This window comes from Staurois parvus, unplaced genomic scaffold, assembly GCF_062004578.1.
Source record: "Staurois parvus isolate SC_StPar_1 unplaced genomic scaffold, SC_StPar_1.0 ptg000553l, whole genome shotgun sequence".
NCBI classification, from domain to species: Eukaryota; Metazoa; Chordata; class Amphibia; order Anura; family Ranidae; genus Staurois; species Staurois parvus.
In genome coordinates, this window is record NW_028318349.1 from 1,432,468 (window position 1) to 1,449,087 (window position 16,620).

At 40.9% G+C, this 16,620-nt stretch overlaps 1 protein-coding gene across 1 annotated transcript in view; it reads left to right on the forward strand.

Annotated features, from left to right (window-relative positions):
- Window positions 1-16,620, forward strand: part of AKAP6 (A-kinase anchoring protein 6) — a 340,821-nt gene that overhangs the window by 142,278 nt on the left and 181,923 nt on the right. Inside the window, exon 7 of the mRNA XM_089691196.1 lies at window positions 15,319-15,473. Within this exon, the coding sequence (XP_089547322.1) occupies window positions 15,319-15,473 (155 nt within the window). The remainder of the gene's footprint in view (window positions 1-15,318; window positions 15,474-16,620) is intronic.

Genomic DNA, 16,620 nt, shown 5'->3' on the forward strand with positions numbered 1-16,620 from the left:
TTAATAAACTAAGAGTCCAAGAACAAAATTAAGAGATTATTTGCATTATGACAAATTCAAGAGGAGAAATTATGCAGGCAAAATAACTTGCTAAGCACGGCCTTGGCAATAAGGACGAGAAGGGAGCATACCATTGCATCAATACTCTGAAAGATGAATCACAATTACTGACTGTCAGCCATGGCTCCCAAACTTTATTAATAGAAGAAATCCAATCTGCTGATTTTTCCCTCCTTGTCTGTAATTTATGGTGTGTCCATTTTACTAAGAGCAACATCATATGTACATATAAAGGCATCTGAACCTGATAAGAGGGCTTTGTGACCTGAAATATGGAAGGAAAATGAATGACAACTCCAGTCTTTACAGCCGATGTGACACATTCCAGCATCACTTGCAATAATCAAATAGTTTTGCGGTCCCCTTGCGAGTAATAATGAGCACTTGCAGAGGTCGAAAGTGTTCACTATCTCTTGGAAAACCTGTGTGACAGATGAGCAATCATTCCCTCTTCCCTAGGGAGTGGAGAACAATTCTTTCACTGTTTGTGCTCTAGTACCAAGTATGAGCCAAGTAAAGGTGTCGCTACCATTTACATAACAGTGGGATTCACATGCTGGTTATCGAAGTATCTAAGCTATGTGGGTCTACGCACCTAGCTTCATTCTGGTTTTAGGGAGAAATATGGGGTGATCGACACACCTCTTGTGGTCAGAAACAAAAAAGACCAATTAAAGCTGCCCTGTGCACAATAACACAGGCGCTCAATTAAAAAATACAACAGAAAGAGCAACTGTACGGTTTCACATGCAAACTAGATTTTATTATGCAAGTAAAAAACTAGACAATGCCTAGAGAAATAGAAAATGCTTGCCTGATGAATCTCTCCTGTTTCACACTGATGAGGCGATCAGGATATGTTGAAATCCACAACCCTTAATTGATCTAATGGGATCAACAATCCAGGCTGCTTAATCAGTAAATAGTATTGGGGTGCATTTACCTAGAACAAACTGGCTGGAGAAGCTCATCATATACATAGTTTTATAGTGTATCACTTTTTGTAATCCTCTGGGAAATAATTTACAGCACAAATCAACAAAAATGTTTGTAATGGCTTCAAGGATAAGAGCAATAATTAATAGATATTCTGCTCATACAGATGTCAGTTCAGGTGAGAATCTAGATAGAACAAAAAAATTGACTTTATTCTCCAGTATTAATAGATTTGTAGCCGGGCATGTTACAATATGCTATCTATTTGAAGTACTTTAAAATAAGCTTGAGACTTAACACAATATAGATATTCCTAATAAAGTGGTCAAGCTGCATATGCTAATGAGAACCTATTAAAGGATAACTGTATATTTAAAACCACGACCCAGTTATGCACACTAAAGTATTTACATATTTTTAAATAAGCAGTAAAATTTAAAACAAACCCTCATTCACCTCTGTAGCTATTGGCATTGCGGAGAAATTAAACTTCTAATATCATGACACAGGCAATGAAATCTTAGTTCTTATGCTTAGCTAAACCCATCCAAATGAAAAACAAACCCTCATTCACCGCTGTAGCTATTGGCATTGTGGAGAAATTAAGCTTCAAATATCATGACACAGGCAATGAAATCTTAGCTTTTTTCTTTTGCTTAGCTAAACCCATCCAGGACTCGGCTAAATAACTGTATGAAGAAAATGCCTTTCTTTCTGTCACCTCTTGTCTACAGTTACAGTGCAGATGTTTACACTGTTGTGCCTTTTGATTGTAGTGTTTATAAGAGCCAATGGGGTTTATTTACTAAAACTGGAGAATGCTAAATTTGAAAAAATGAGCAGAGAAGCAGGGTTCATTGTGTTCTGGCTGGCAGAGGTGATGATGTAAGTGCACCTGAGAACACTTTCTTATAGCCCAAAGTGAGTGCAGATCAATGGAGAGAGGGGACAGTCGAACTCAGGCACAGTTTTGCTCAATCATGACCAGTGTGAGTGCGCCTTAAGAGAAGATCATTTTTAGAATTTTCGTACACTTTAACCATTTTCAGTTGTGTCATGTTATACTATAAATTTTGCTATGTACCTCTGCCTTGATTGGGAACTCTTCAAACATTTAAATTGTCACATGACCGCTCCACTTTCAGTTAGCTTCCTTCCATAAGCCCTATACACGCAGGGTGACAATGCTGCCCCTCCATACATACATACAGTACAGTGAGTAAGCATTGCCACAGGAAGCGTGTTATTGGCAGGATCATTCGAGGAAAAAAAAACCTTATGAAGGAAAAATAAATCAACCAGCACATCTAAGGATTGATAAGCTGCAGTATATCACATATTTCTTCTTGGATGTTTTTAAAATTTAAATGCCATGGATCTTTATCAAATATGAGATAATGCTGTTTTTGACCATATAAAAAAACAATTAGGACAGAAGCCTCTCCTATGTGGGATGGATTATTCTGTCAATAGTAAAAATGGGTTAATTGGCTCATGACCATCCTCTCTTCTGCTTCCATCCGCCTTACTAGAGAGGGCAGTATTTGTCATTGGCTATCTTACGGGGCTTTAGATGGCACAGGCTGCCCTTTGTATGCAGTGAGACTCCCAGCTGTGACTTGTTACTAAAGCATGAAATTCTGCATGAAATAGTAATGAGGTACAGGGAAGGCACACAGTGACGATGAGTATCATACTGTGTGTCAGTAAATAACAAGCTGACTTTTGATGTATTATTAATATTTACATTAACACTGAGACCTTCGCTTACAGTGACAGAGATTCTTATATACACGTACTGTATTGCTCCTTCTATTACGCATAGCTCTATAGTCCCCCACATGCCCTATCCTAAGGTCTTTATTTTAAAGAACTGTGATTTTCTCCTGGGTCCTGGTCACTCTTTGGACTTCATTGTAATCGGAATTCAGATAACGAATGTCCAATACTCAAATTTTTTTAAAATTGTATCTACTACATCACAAAAATGTCATCCATTTTTAAAGGATACATTTAATAATGGCAAAGTTAACCTCTATGAAATTATATATTGAGCAAATTATCACTGTGAAAAAGAGGAATTACTGCTCTTAGGTTACCAATCTGTGAGTTGTCGGGACTGAAATTTTGTGATACCCCAATATCCACACCACAAATCAGTAATAATGTTCAAACGGGTTGCTGCTATAGTGGTAACAAAAGTTTAAAAACATCTTGTGTACAAAAATCAGCTAAAAAGAATCAGATCTCATACAGTGCGTCCGGTTCATTACACTGTGAAAGTGCATAAACGGGAAATAACACCCATCATATCCATGCTCCAAACAGAGCTCATACAAGATCCTTTCCAGAGAAAATCGACTGCTGTGTACAGAATGGTCAGACAGCGTGTTTAGGGTTAAACCCTAAAATCAAAAAAGGTCTCACCGCATTCTTGGAAGCATCTGGCAATTTCTCTCATATATACTGTATAATATATAAGGAAGAAGAGCAACTCTCATAGGGTAGTACAGTAAAAACTACTTTATTATCATATTAAAAGTGCACACTCACATTTTATAAAATACAATCTAGCAATATTGCATGTACATGCATCAGATCAGCATTGATACCTTCCCACTTCTGGTAACTCGTACGCGATGATGTCACATCCATTAGCCCCGGCCAAGCCATCTTATTCACGTCCTTGCCATGTGTTGACATACTACAACTCCATAGCTGGCTGCTTGTATCTGCCTGTGTTCTTTAGTTGGAACACAGTAAGGTGGGCTCTGTGCCATGGTGCTCATTGTAAACTACAAAATAATGTGGAACTAAACCCATCAACATATTGCTTTCCCAAAACCGTTACTTTGGAGGCATGCTCTGAATAATAACTTTCACAGTTGCTTGTGCTCTCAATTGAACTGTCAAGCCATCACATAACTGGCATCATAACTGATCCCATTTGAGGCACCATGGCAGTTGCAGACCAAACAGAGGCTAAGGATGGCAGCTTCCTTGGCTGTAAAGAATAGAAGGGTTTGGTTCTGCTTTAAGATAGACACAGAGCTCCCCACCTTCAATTCAACTAAAGGCAATAACTGGACATGCTTGAGTATATGACCTTGCTCAATAAAAGACTGGATGGCTCTAAAACAGTGTGAAACAAATTGATTTACAGGTGATCTCTGGGAAAACCACTACATTTACAACTGACATATGTATGAACTATTTGTCCTTACAAAGGCTCAGTAATTCTGATCAGTAAGGTGAGACCAAGTTCTGAACACCCTTGCAGACTAAGCTGGCTATGCATAGATTTTTTTTCATTCAGCCTGTGGGCTGAGCAAAAAAAAACTAAAAGATTGTTCCATCCATGCTAAACAGTGCAGATGGACAAAGCTCCCGCTGTGGGTATGGCATTCTGACAGCTGGTGTCGCTGGCTGTCAAAATATCTGAAAAGTGCTGTGTGATGCAGGTGCTGTTCAATTGACAATATTCCATCCGGCTCCTTCAGTTTTTCAATTAAAGGATGTTGGACCAGAGGCAGCTGACAGAGCCACCTAAGGAGCAAATTTTGGATGGTTTATCAAGAACTAGCCAAAAGTAATTCTGTGTATGGCCAGCTTAAAGGGTACCTTAGATTTTGTGGGGAAAAAAAATAGCAAATAAAACGCAAGTCATAATGTAATTGAATGTTATAAAAAATTACCTTTCCTATTCTACTATGCAAGGGATTATACTGTATAAAGACTGTATCGAGATACAGTGATGAGGAAGCATGCATTTACTGATTTTTTTTTTTTAATGACTTTAATTTTTTAACTATTGCCGAACTGTATTAGATTGTGTTTATGGAAATTAGATCTAAAGCTAAACTCCATGCAAACACAGAGATAAAATATACAAATGGGCGTTGTTTTGAAGCTGAAGTATGCACGCATGTATCTTTTGTGCTGACCAAAGATTATGGAAATGAGAAGGATCTGGTGTTGATTGTAACAGAAATTCTTCAAGGGGTTTATGGTATCCAGAACAAGGAAACTTTGTCTTTTTTGGATTATCCAAGGCAGAGCATCTTCAACAATATGTTTCTTGCAGAAGTAATTTATAAAGTCTTGTTTTCCATGGATAGAAAGGAGTTGTGAGAACAAGTGTTTGGAAGGAGTGAATTTTATTCTGCATTATAAATGTAGCACTATCCTACAGATCTTGAAGGTCGCTGAGTAATTATTGGGTTCCTGTCTTGTCTGACCCCACTCTGAAAGCCCAACCCCTTCTGACACCACCTTAAACCTCTAGTCAGAGGGATCCTCTGACTGCAACCACAAATTAGACTCACAGACAGTTTAGAGTGAACTGAAATCTTAGTTGTATTAAGATTAAATGTAGGCACAGTAAAACATCAGAAATGTTTGTGAATGAAATAATAGTTATCACTTGAAGTAAGGTTGAGCAAAAATCACATACAAAATCCCAGTTATGGATGTCTTGCAATTCAGAATTTAGCCAGTAACCCCAGCCCTGAGATGTCTTTCCCCAGTGAGCAAGAAAATTACCAAGCAGAGCGGCTAGCTCACTTCAGGCTCTCAGGAGCAGGTGAAGGGGTTCAGTTCTGAGGCTAATGAAAGGGAAATCTGGAATTGAGTAAGTCACTGTCCCTTTAAACTGCAGCATAAAGTCTTCTGCGTGCTCGATGGGGCCCGAGTTGGCGCTCTTTTATATCCTTCTGGAAGCAAATGTAGAAGTTCCGCAATAAGGTGTGAATACAGAGGAAAGGGGCTGCCCCTTTAACACACACAGAGCAAGATGTAAATGTAGGCAGGGATTAAAGGATGAGAAGAAACCCTCTTTGTAGGGATTAATTCCTCTTGCGACTGCAGTGGCACCCTGCAGCAATGCAGGAACTCTTTGGTAAATGTGGGCCGACTGCAGTGGAAGCAATGGTGTGGCTTAACTTGCAGAGGGAATTAGGCCTTAACATCTATAAATTGTGACCAATGTCAGTTAAATTTGGGCAGAAATCATCAACTTGAATAATGTCATTGGTAATTTAAATAGCTTGAGAATGGAGCTCTCTTGCCTGATCTGTGGCACCAATCAGGTAGCTGATGGTCTCTCTGAAGATGGGGGGCCCCCAGTATTCCAGCAGTTCCTCCTTCAGAGTCACTTCAGACAGCAGTGCTCTGGACCTCCAGCCCGTGGGACAGCTCACCAGACTCATCAGCGGTCAGCAGCTTCTCTTTCTCCCTTCTCTCTTTGTGGCACAGCTTGGCTCGGTCCTCCAGCATCCTGCATGGTATTCTCCTCCACCTCTGTTCTCCAGCTGTCACCCTTCACTTCCTGCCCCCGGGTTCCTGGGCTTCTGTATTTATCTATCTCTGCCCACATGCCAGCTCATCTGGGAAATTTAGTTTGTTAGCCAGCTGTCAGAGCAGTAAAGTTCTGCAGTCAGCCTACAAATCCCACAAAGCTTTGCAACAAAGCCTGCACAATTGGGCTGCAAGACGCTGTCATCTTGTGTTCATTTAACATTCTGCAAGCAGTATCACAGCAGGGTGTTACATAAAGAAAAAAATTGTTGTGGTGGTAAAAATGAACCCATTCACCCTATGTGCCAGGAGAGCACATTGCCCTTTTTTTTAAAAAAGGGTTTTGCTCAAATGCTCACATTTGCTCAAATAACACAGGCAAAATTTGAGCTTGACATAGGGAATGGTAAATATTGTTTGTTGTAAAATATAAAGAAGGTTCATGCCCCCCAGCTGGGTTCAAGTTGAAGAATTATATTGTGGACATTTTCTTTGACGTGGTATTTACTGCAGAGATTGCAAAAAGTATGGACAAAAAAGAGGAATGGCAGGAAGTGGGGCATGCCAATTGCAACAAGGGAAGCTATGTTTCCAGAGAATGCACCAAGTGCAAAACATACAATTTATGCCAAGAATCCGTACCCCTAAAGAAAATAAGTGAAACAGCAATGGGGAATAAACCCAAAGTGGTAGAATAGTAGGAGCAAAAAAGATGTCCTGGAAGAAAAAGTCCCTCCTGGAATGGAAGCTGAGAATCACAAGGCAGAAATGGGATAACCTGTGTTGTTTAGGAAAGAGGAAGAAGAACAGAGTACAAATAAAAAGGCAAAGATGACACGACCTGATTGTGATAAGAATAAACCAGGAAGAATTCCTTCATGGGAGGAAACAAAGCAATTGCTTAAGGAAGGATGACTGTCAATGTCTGAATTGTGGTTTATCTATTTGGAGGGTGTCACAAAGGCTGGAGCAGTTGGATGCCTTCGTGGTAGATAAAAGGAGAGAGTATTATTAAAGCATTTAATCAACATAGTAATTTATTCAGACTTTTAAGGTACCGGCATGGATGGTAACAATAATTAATGCAGTGGCAGAAGGGAATATGGCTGCATAGTACAGGTTTTGAGTGGGGTTTTTTTGGTAGCCGAGTAAAAGAGAATTTTCAAATATAAAATGTGACTTGTGGTAATAAAAATTTGATGCCAAATAATGCAGTAACTTTGCTCTACCAATGGGTTGAGAATGCCTGATGTGGTACTTGAGCAATTTTAGCTGATGGTAAAAGAAAAAACCTGAAACAGCTGTATGCAGCTTAAATTGATGGGCTGTATATCACTAGGCTATATTTACACTGCACCAGTGCTTCTGGATGTTCTGGATTGTATTCTGGATGTGCATCTGGCTGATGGGACATAAGGGAATAATTTTCATGGCTCTGTCCACTGTCGTGAAATGAGCAATAATCCTCTTATTTTTGGAATATGTGATAGAATTAGACATATGAATACCTTCTGTTCTAATAATTCTTTGCTATGATGTATTAATAATTAAAAAGCTGCAATAATCTGTGTCTCTTACATCTGTCTGGAGTTCAGTTCTGCTATAACCTTTAACTTTGACAAATTTGATGTGATTACTGTATTCAGTATATATTACTTCGCTTCATAGACATTTTCATATTTCAGCATGGAATCAAGCTTTTTTGCCTATACTTATGTTCAGGGGTGCACTTACATTTGATCTCCTGTGACCCAGAATCAGCCAACAGCAGGCTAAAGTCTGCTGTTGGCTAAAGTCAGAGAGCCGCTCCAGGCACTGTGGGGATCCTGACCATGTTGTTGGGATCTCCCAGATGCCTGATTGGTAGCTGGCTCGGTCTCTCCGTGTGCCGCTAAGAGCCTGAGCCAGCGGCTCCCACCCCCTCCACAGCTGGCACTCCAGTGAGCACTGGCAGAGCAGAGCAGAGAGCGGTGACTGACCGTCATCGCTGTCTGCTCAGAGTGGACTGAGAACTGAGTGATCAGCAATCATGTGATTACTCATTTCTCGGCTTAGAGCTGGTGAGGACAGCTGCAGCATCATACCAGTGGTGCAGCATGGAGTTGAGAATGCATGTGAATTTGTTTTTGTAATCTACCCCAAACCTCTTCTTGAAGTGTGTTCCCTAATGGCTGGTTCTCAGGATCACCTATCCAACATTTGTAATGAACAGCATTAATGATAGGGATAAACCCTCTTGTAGCTGGGTACTTTTTCAAGAGTTTACAGTCACTTCTCTTGTTCTCCTGAAGGTTGGAACACCATTTAAGCCAGCCTTTTTTCAATCATCTTACCCTGAAGGAACCATAAATACATTTTCAAGTCTCAGGAAGCCTCTGCTTAAAATAATTGAAACTACAGCTTACAGCATATTAACATGATCAAAATGATTTAGGTATAACAATAAATTAAAGAATGAGTAGAGTGGCATACATCAAGTCATTTACCCCCAAATAGATAATTTTTAACAGCCCCATGCTCTATATTATATTCATGAAATTTAAAATGAATAATAATTATGGCCAGAAAATAAATGAAGACATACTACTTATTTTGACTGCCAGTGTAGTGCCTCTTTACAATAGATGGTCTCTTAAGAAATATCTCCTTAAATTGCCCTTCAAAGAGCCGTTCACGATTCTGAAAAAAAAACATGTATACTCATCTAGGTTTGTGCTGCATCTGTCCCCTGCTGCTTCTAAGACTGAGAACTGAGTGATCAAAGACCGCTGATCGCTCAGTTCCCAGTCTTCAGTGAGCAGAGAGCTGGTGACTGTTTATCACCGGGTCTCTGCTCTGCCCCTCCAGTGCTCACTGGAACGCCGGACTGTGCGAGGTGCGGGAGTGGCTGGATCATCAGCCTCTCAGTGGCAGGCTGAGAGGCTGAGCCAGCTGCCGGTCAGGAATCTAGGTGAAGACCGATTTTAAACTCAGGATTTTTCCAGAGCCTGGACCGGCCCTGTGATATCAGCCAATAGCAGGCTTTAACCCGCTGTCAAATGATAACAGGTCACAGGAGTGAAGAATGAAGTATGCTCCCATGATCCATAGGAGAGGTAGGGCCAAAAGAGCCCTACTTCTTCTTTCAGTGTGAAGAATCTACTTGCGCTGGAGGTGAGTGGAAAGAATCCATCTCTTACAGACAACTAAAAAGGACATTCCTGTTAGTGGTAACTTATCCATTAAACAAGAGGAGAGGCTCTATTGGTGCCATCCTATTTGTTCTACAAAGTAACCTTGGCCCCAAACACTATGCAGGCATCATCATGTGAGAGGTCAAACAACTGGAGAAACCCTAGCTGAGAATGTCTGATCTAAGTTATGTGATGTATCCCTGTAATAACTATCTTCAAGAAAGTTTTATGCAGCTCTGTCTCTCTATAGAGACCTACAGTGTATCAGCCAAGTGAATCCCACTGTACGCCGGACATTATTACAGAGATATAGCATATAGCACAGATTGAATCCAAGCCTGCAGGTGGACAATAAACATCTGGACTGATTCTTAGTGCTAGAACTATTATTGTCACCTGATGGATGCTTGGAGGGAATCCGGTCCTGACAGTTGGACAGTGGTACATAAACTCCATCTATTGCTGTAATAAAACCTGCTGTGACAATTGGTCTTATGATTTCGGTGAGTATTATTCCAGTTCATCGGTGACTCAATGTGCTGTCCACGAGTGATGGTGTGTGGAAAATCATATTGAAGTTTATTATCTTTGATCATTTGGGGCAGTTAGTGTTGTGTCTTTTGTGTTATAATCTGAGTGATTCTATAATCCTATTGATTGAACCAGTTTTCTCTTTATGTAGCATTTTCTAGGATTGCGCAAAACTGATTTTATCTGCTCTTTTTTCTGACCGCTGAAGGTGAAATCTGATTGGTTTTCAAATCATCATTCCTCTTTGCACTGCATTCTTAAATAAGCCTGTCAATAAATAAAACATTAAATAAAAACAGGTAATTTATTGTAGTTCCCAATGAACATGACAGATGAGGATTACTGGAATTGTGTGTAGACCAGAACACGCCCCAAAGAAACAGATGACTACAAGCAGAGTACATACTTATATAGTCCAGGTTGTCTTTATGGCATACTGCCCATGGTGATAAGGCTGTAGTCACACACAAGAGACTCTATATCGCCATTCATTGACGAGTGACCATGGTGATACAGCAATTCTACTCCCAGACACAAATTCTGATGTAGTTTTATATGATCAGTGTTCAGACTAATTGAATGTGGTTAGGGAATTTGCAGGCACAAATTCCCCCCTGTTGGGGAGATTTTTTCTGACTTCCGGTCTCTGAGACTGCAGGCAGGAAATGGGAGGTCCAATTTTCACTGGTACAGGAAATCACAAACAGTGATAATATCCTGACAAACGTTTTATCTTCCCTATTGTACTGAAAAAGATGTTTTGCTAATGCCTGTCCCCAAATGGAAAGATTTACCAAACCTTCCTGTTTTGACAGAAAGTGAAGGGTCTGTCTTTAGTGGGGACATACTATAGAAAAACCCAACAGAGGTTGCAGCCCTTACCTACTCTGGCCAAAATAAAAGTAAAATAGTATTTCTTGCAGTTGTGCATAAACTATTCCTTTAAGTTCATATGTCAGTTGTACTTCCAATCTAATGTCTCAATTATAGTAATACAAGCACCCACCAACAGACTAGATATAATTGTAATATTCCCAGCGAGCACATTCCTGGAATTGGCTGTTCTGTGTCAGTGGGTATTGCAGCAACGATCAGCTGGAAATTGTGGACATTTATAGCTGAAAATAAATCACCAGCACACCAAGGATTCTCCAAACGGGTCCAAAGCTTTATTCAATAGTCACAGCATATTTACAAAGGCAACGTGACTTGCCTGATGAAGGGGCCCTGCGTGGCTCCGAAATGTTGCATGGCTCCAAAACGTTGCCTTTGTAAATATTCTGTGACTGCTGAATATAGCTTTGAACCCATCTGGAAAATCCTTGGTGTGCTGCCAACAGACTAGGGATAGTATTTAAGCAATGACAGCTACAGTGCATCCAGAAAGTATTCACAGCACTTAACTTTTGCCACATTTTGTTATGTTACAGACTTATTCTAAAATTGATTAAATTCTTTTTTTTCCCTCAACATTCTACAAACAATACCCCATAATAACAACTTGAAAGAAGTTCATTTTGAAATCTGCATTTTATTAAAAACAAAAACCACATGTATATAAGTATTCACAGCCTTTGCTCAATACTTTGCTGAAGCCCCTTTAGCACCAATTACAGCCTCATTTGGAGTATGATGCTACAAGCTTGGCACACCTATTTTTGGGCAATTTCTCCCATTCTTCTTTGCAGTACCTCTCAAGCTCCATCAGGTTGGATGGGGAGCGTCGGTGCACAGCCATTTCCAGTTCTCTCCAGAGATGTTCAGTCGGGTTCAAGTCTGAGCTCTGGCTGGGCCACTCCAGGACATTCACAGAGTTGGCCCGTAGTCACTCCTGTGTTATGTGGGTTGTGTGCTTATGGTCATTGTCCTGATGAAAGATGAACAGTTGCCCCAGTCTAAGGTCCAGAGCGCTCTGGAACAGGTTTTCATCAAGGATGTCTCTGTAAATTGCTGCATTTATCTTTCCTTCGATCCTGACTAGTCTCCCAGTTCCTGCCGCTGAAAAACATCCCCACAGCATGATGCTGTCACTACCATGCTTCACTGTAGGGATGGTATTGGCCAGGTGGTGAGCGGTGCCTGGTTTCCTCCAGACATGACACTCGGCATTCAGGCCAAAGAGTTCAATCTTTGTTTTCTCAGACCAGAGAGTTTTGTTTCTCATGCTCTGAGAGTCCCTCAGGTGCCTTTTGGCAAACTCCAGGCAAGCTGCCATTTACCTTTTACTGAGGAGTAGCTTCCGTCTGGCCACTCTACCATACAGGCCTGATTGGTGGAGTGCTGCAGAGATGGTTATTCTTCTGGAAGGTTCTCCTCTCTCCACAGAGAAACGCTGGAGCTCTTTCAGAGTGACCATTGGGTGCTTGGTTATCTCCCTGACTAAGGCCCTTCTCCCTCAATCGCTCATTTTGGCCGGGTGGCCCGCTCTAGGAAGATTCCTGGTGGTTCCAAACTTGTTCCATTTACGAATGATGGAGGCCACTGTGCTCATTGGGACCTTCAATGCTGCAGACATTTTTTTGTACCCTTCCCCAGATCTGTTACTGTCTTTGAAATCTATGGACAATTCCTTGGACTTCATGGCTTGGTTTGTCCTCTGACATGCACTGATAACTGTGGGACCTTTATATAGACAGGTTTATGCCTTTCCTAATCCTGTCCAATCAACTGAATTTCCCAATCAAGTTGTGGAAACATCTCAAGGATGATCAGTGGGAACAGGATGCACCAGAGCTCAATTTTGAGTGTCATGGCAAAAGCTGCGAATACTTCTGTACATGTGGGTTTTTTTTTTCAGTTTTCATTTTTAATAAATTGCAAAGATTTCAAAACGAACTTCTTTTACGTTGTCATTATGGGGTATTGTTTTTAGAATGTTGAGGGAAAAAAATTAATTTAATCCATTTAGGAATAAGGCTGTTACATAACAAAATGTGGCAAAAGTTAAGCGCTCTGAATACTTTCTGGATGCTCCGTAATTTATGAATATTTTCGGATTATGGGAATACGTTAAAGCACCCAGAGGAAACCCACTGAAGTACAATGAGAACCTACAAATGTTAAAGGCTCCTTCAGCTGGATGCTCTGCTATATACAACCTTTTGTTTACTTTCTTGTCCTAGTGCTGAGCTACATGCAGGCAGCGCATATAAGTGAATGGACATGTATTGGCTGTACAAACTTACCCGCACAGCTGGATTTGACAAGTATGCAGAGATGGGTGCATGACGCAAGATACAGGTTCTGTGTCAGGGTCTGTGCACCTGTCCATGCATACCTTTCAAGCTTGTCTGTTCTGGTGAGATGATGCATGCCTGTACACAGCTCAGTCCTAGGACGGAAAAGTAAAGAACAGGCTCTTCATGTATGGGGCAGACCACACATGTGAATGCGCCGTAGAGTTGAGGACCACAGAGCTGCAAGATTTCAGTGTTCGCCACTGTGCATCTTTGAAATACAGGGGTTAGACAAAAAAGTGGAAACACTACATGATTTGCAGGTGTGAAAGTGACAACATGTTTCGCGTTGAAAGCGGAAGTGATGTAACATTCTTTTGATTCTGCTGTGTGATGAGACACCTAGCTAACAGGTGGGAAGCCTCACTTTTTCCATTCACTGCATACGCTGCTAGTAATACAGAGTCATGTCAGAGCTTACCGAGCTTCAAAGAGGGCAAATTGTTGGTGCCTACCTAATAACTGCTGCAAAAGTGACTGCAGAGTTCAATCTCAGTCTTCATGGGACTGAGAATGAGCTCTGCAGGCACTTTTGCAGCAGTTGTTTCCTGATTCTGGGTCACAATCCTGTGCAATGTCCTTTTTTGTTTCTTCCAGTCAGTTGACCATGTTTACTGCGCTTATGCTTATCAGATTATGTTTTCCTTAAAACTGTATATGCCCTCATAACCTTTGATACTGCACCTCGCAACGCAGCAAATAAATTGGCACAGAGGCACCAGCTAAGCATGCACCATCAATTTGCCCTCTTTGAAGCTCAGTTAGCTTTGACATGACTCCATATTACTAGCAGTGCATGCAGTGAATGAGGAAAGTGAGGCTTCCCACCTGTTAGCTAGGTGTCTCATCACACAGCGGAAACACAAGAATGTTGCATCACTTCCGCTTTCAACGCGAAACATGCTGTCACTTTCACACCTGCAAATCATTATATTATACAGATTTTATATAGCGCCGACAGTTTGCGCAGCGCTTTACAAAATGAACGTAGACAGCAGGGGTGGACTGACCACTGGAGCACTTGGGCACTGCCCAAGGGCGCGGGTCAGTAGGGGGCCCCATGAGATGCCCCTGGTACCTTTCATTGGCTTTTTAATAGGCTTTTTTAGGTGTGGGTATGGACACAGGGGCCCAATGATCCCCTATTGCCCGAGGGCCCCATGGGTTGTCAGTCTGCCCCTGGTAGACAGTTACAATACAATTTGGTACAAGAGGAGAGGGCCCTGCTTGTTAGAGCTCACAATCTGTTTCCATGTTTTTGTCCTACCCCTATGCTTACAATGATGATGATGATGGTTAACCGTCAAAAATATCTAAAGAAATAATTGTGTAGCGCCCACAGAAACCAATGAGATTCGCTATATGAAAAAGCGCAAATACCAAATGAATTTGCTTCAGGAATTGTGAAAGATATTTAGACAGCCCTTTAAACCCTCTTATGACTGTGTGTTTCATTCCACTGCAGCCAGATCCAAACAGAAATGGCACTGGTCTTCAGCCTCCCGCTAGTGTCTGAATAATACATACCTATTGCCATTTACCTTCAAGCGTCCAGAGGGCACTCTTTTTCTTTCCTGTGGCAGAGTTGGCAGGAAGCGAGGCGGTTCTGGCTTCCTACATAAGCCGACACATTTTGTCACAGGTAGTTATTTACAACTGATTTACAACATTCTTAATGGAGTGTGTCAGGGAAAGAGCGCCAGCTGTATGCCTCGCTAGAGGTTAAAGTGTCCTCCACCTTTGTGATGGTGCTAACAATTTTGGCGTTGCTGCAGATGCTCACTAAGTGGTCACAGCTGTTTGCAGTAAATAGCCATTCAAGGTAAACACCACTTTTTAATTGCATTTACCTTACTAAATATCCCCCATATGATCATGATATTTAGAGCCTATGAGCCTTGTAGAATGCAGCACAAGACACCAAACACAAAGCCCGCATATTGTATATGACAGCAGAGCAGCTCATTGCTTCAAGCAGTACCAAAGACATGTACACTGTGTCCTTTCTCATGTACCACATTTAGTGCTTTGCTGATTTATCCTGAATATTTTTCTTGCACTCAGCATGTTGTATCGCTTTGAAACAGGTTTCCAGGAGATGGTGCAGATGATTACTGCTCAATGGAAGGAGCTACAGAAGCAGATACGGAGGCAGCACGGCTGGATCCTAAGTGCTCTTGATACTATCAAGGCAGACATACTGCAGACAGATGAGGTGCCAGAGATTATGAGTGAACCACAGGTGAGACAGAGGGCAAGAGAAGGACCTACACTGATGAGTAGTCAAGCAGGTTCAAGTTTTTCATATGAAGGGATCAGTCTGAGTAGATGTGATCTCCTAGTCTTATTTGGGACCATGTATTTCATCTCTATATTGAAAATGTGATACCTGTCATGGTAAATCCAAACACACTCAATTTTATGTTTTCTTCTATTGCCTTATCTTATATATGTTCACTGAAATTCTTCAATGATGAGCTATGTATGAACTTAAATTAGGATTGTTGACTCTTTCACCCTATCTATTCATCTCCTGCTTTATTACATGGGCAATCTTAGTGCCTATGTTCCATGTACACAAACCAACATCACTTTGCTGCAAACATGGGGAAAAGGAGACCCTTTGTGATACAACACCTATAGAATTGAGTCCTTAAAAATATAATTAATGTCATAGTCATCAGTAGGGGATATTTTTATCTTTGAACACAAATGTGGATATGGTAAGTACTAACGGCTAGGGTATGGCAAAACTATCCCAAATATTGCATTCTATCAGAGATCTACCCTACTGGTTAGTCCACTGTAGGCTGCTACAGCTTCCTATATTTAATAGGACTAGTTGGTGTCAAGATGGCTGAAAGCACCAGACTGAGAAACTTATTGGATATAATGATTTTCCATCAATGAACTGAATTGGACACTGTACTTTACAGAAAGTGCTTTCTGTTTTTTTTTTGAAAGTTAAAAACTCAGAAGCATAGTCTTCAAGCATCTCCTTATATATTTATTTATATCTGGGTCCATCTGATTGACAAACATTATTTATTAGTTAGTTATTAAAAGGTACTTTTATAGCGCTGTCAATTTACAAAGCACTCTACATATATTGCACATTCATATCAGTCCCTGCCCTCAAGGAGTTTACAATCTAAGGTCCCTAACTCACATTTATACATACACATACTAGGGCCAATTTAGACTGCTAATTAATCTATCAGCATGTCGTTGGATTGTGAGGAGGAAACCAGAGTACCTGGAGAAAACCCACGCAGGCACAGGGAGAACATGCAAGCATTATGAATATATGTATCTGTAACTTTTAAATGAAAGTAGTATGCATAGACTAGCCATTCTCAACCAGAGTTCCTTGGAACACCGGGGTCCCA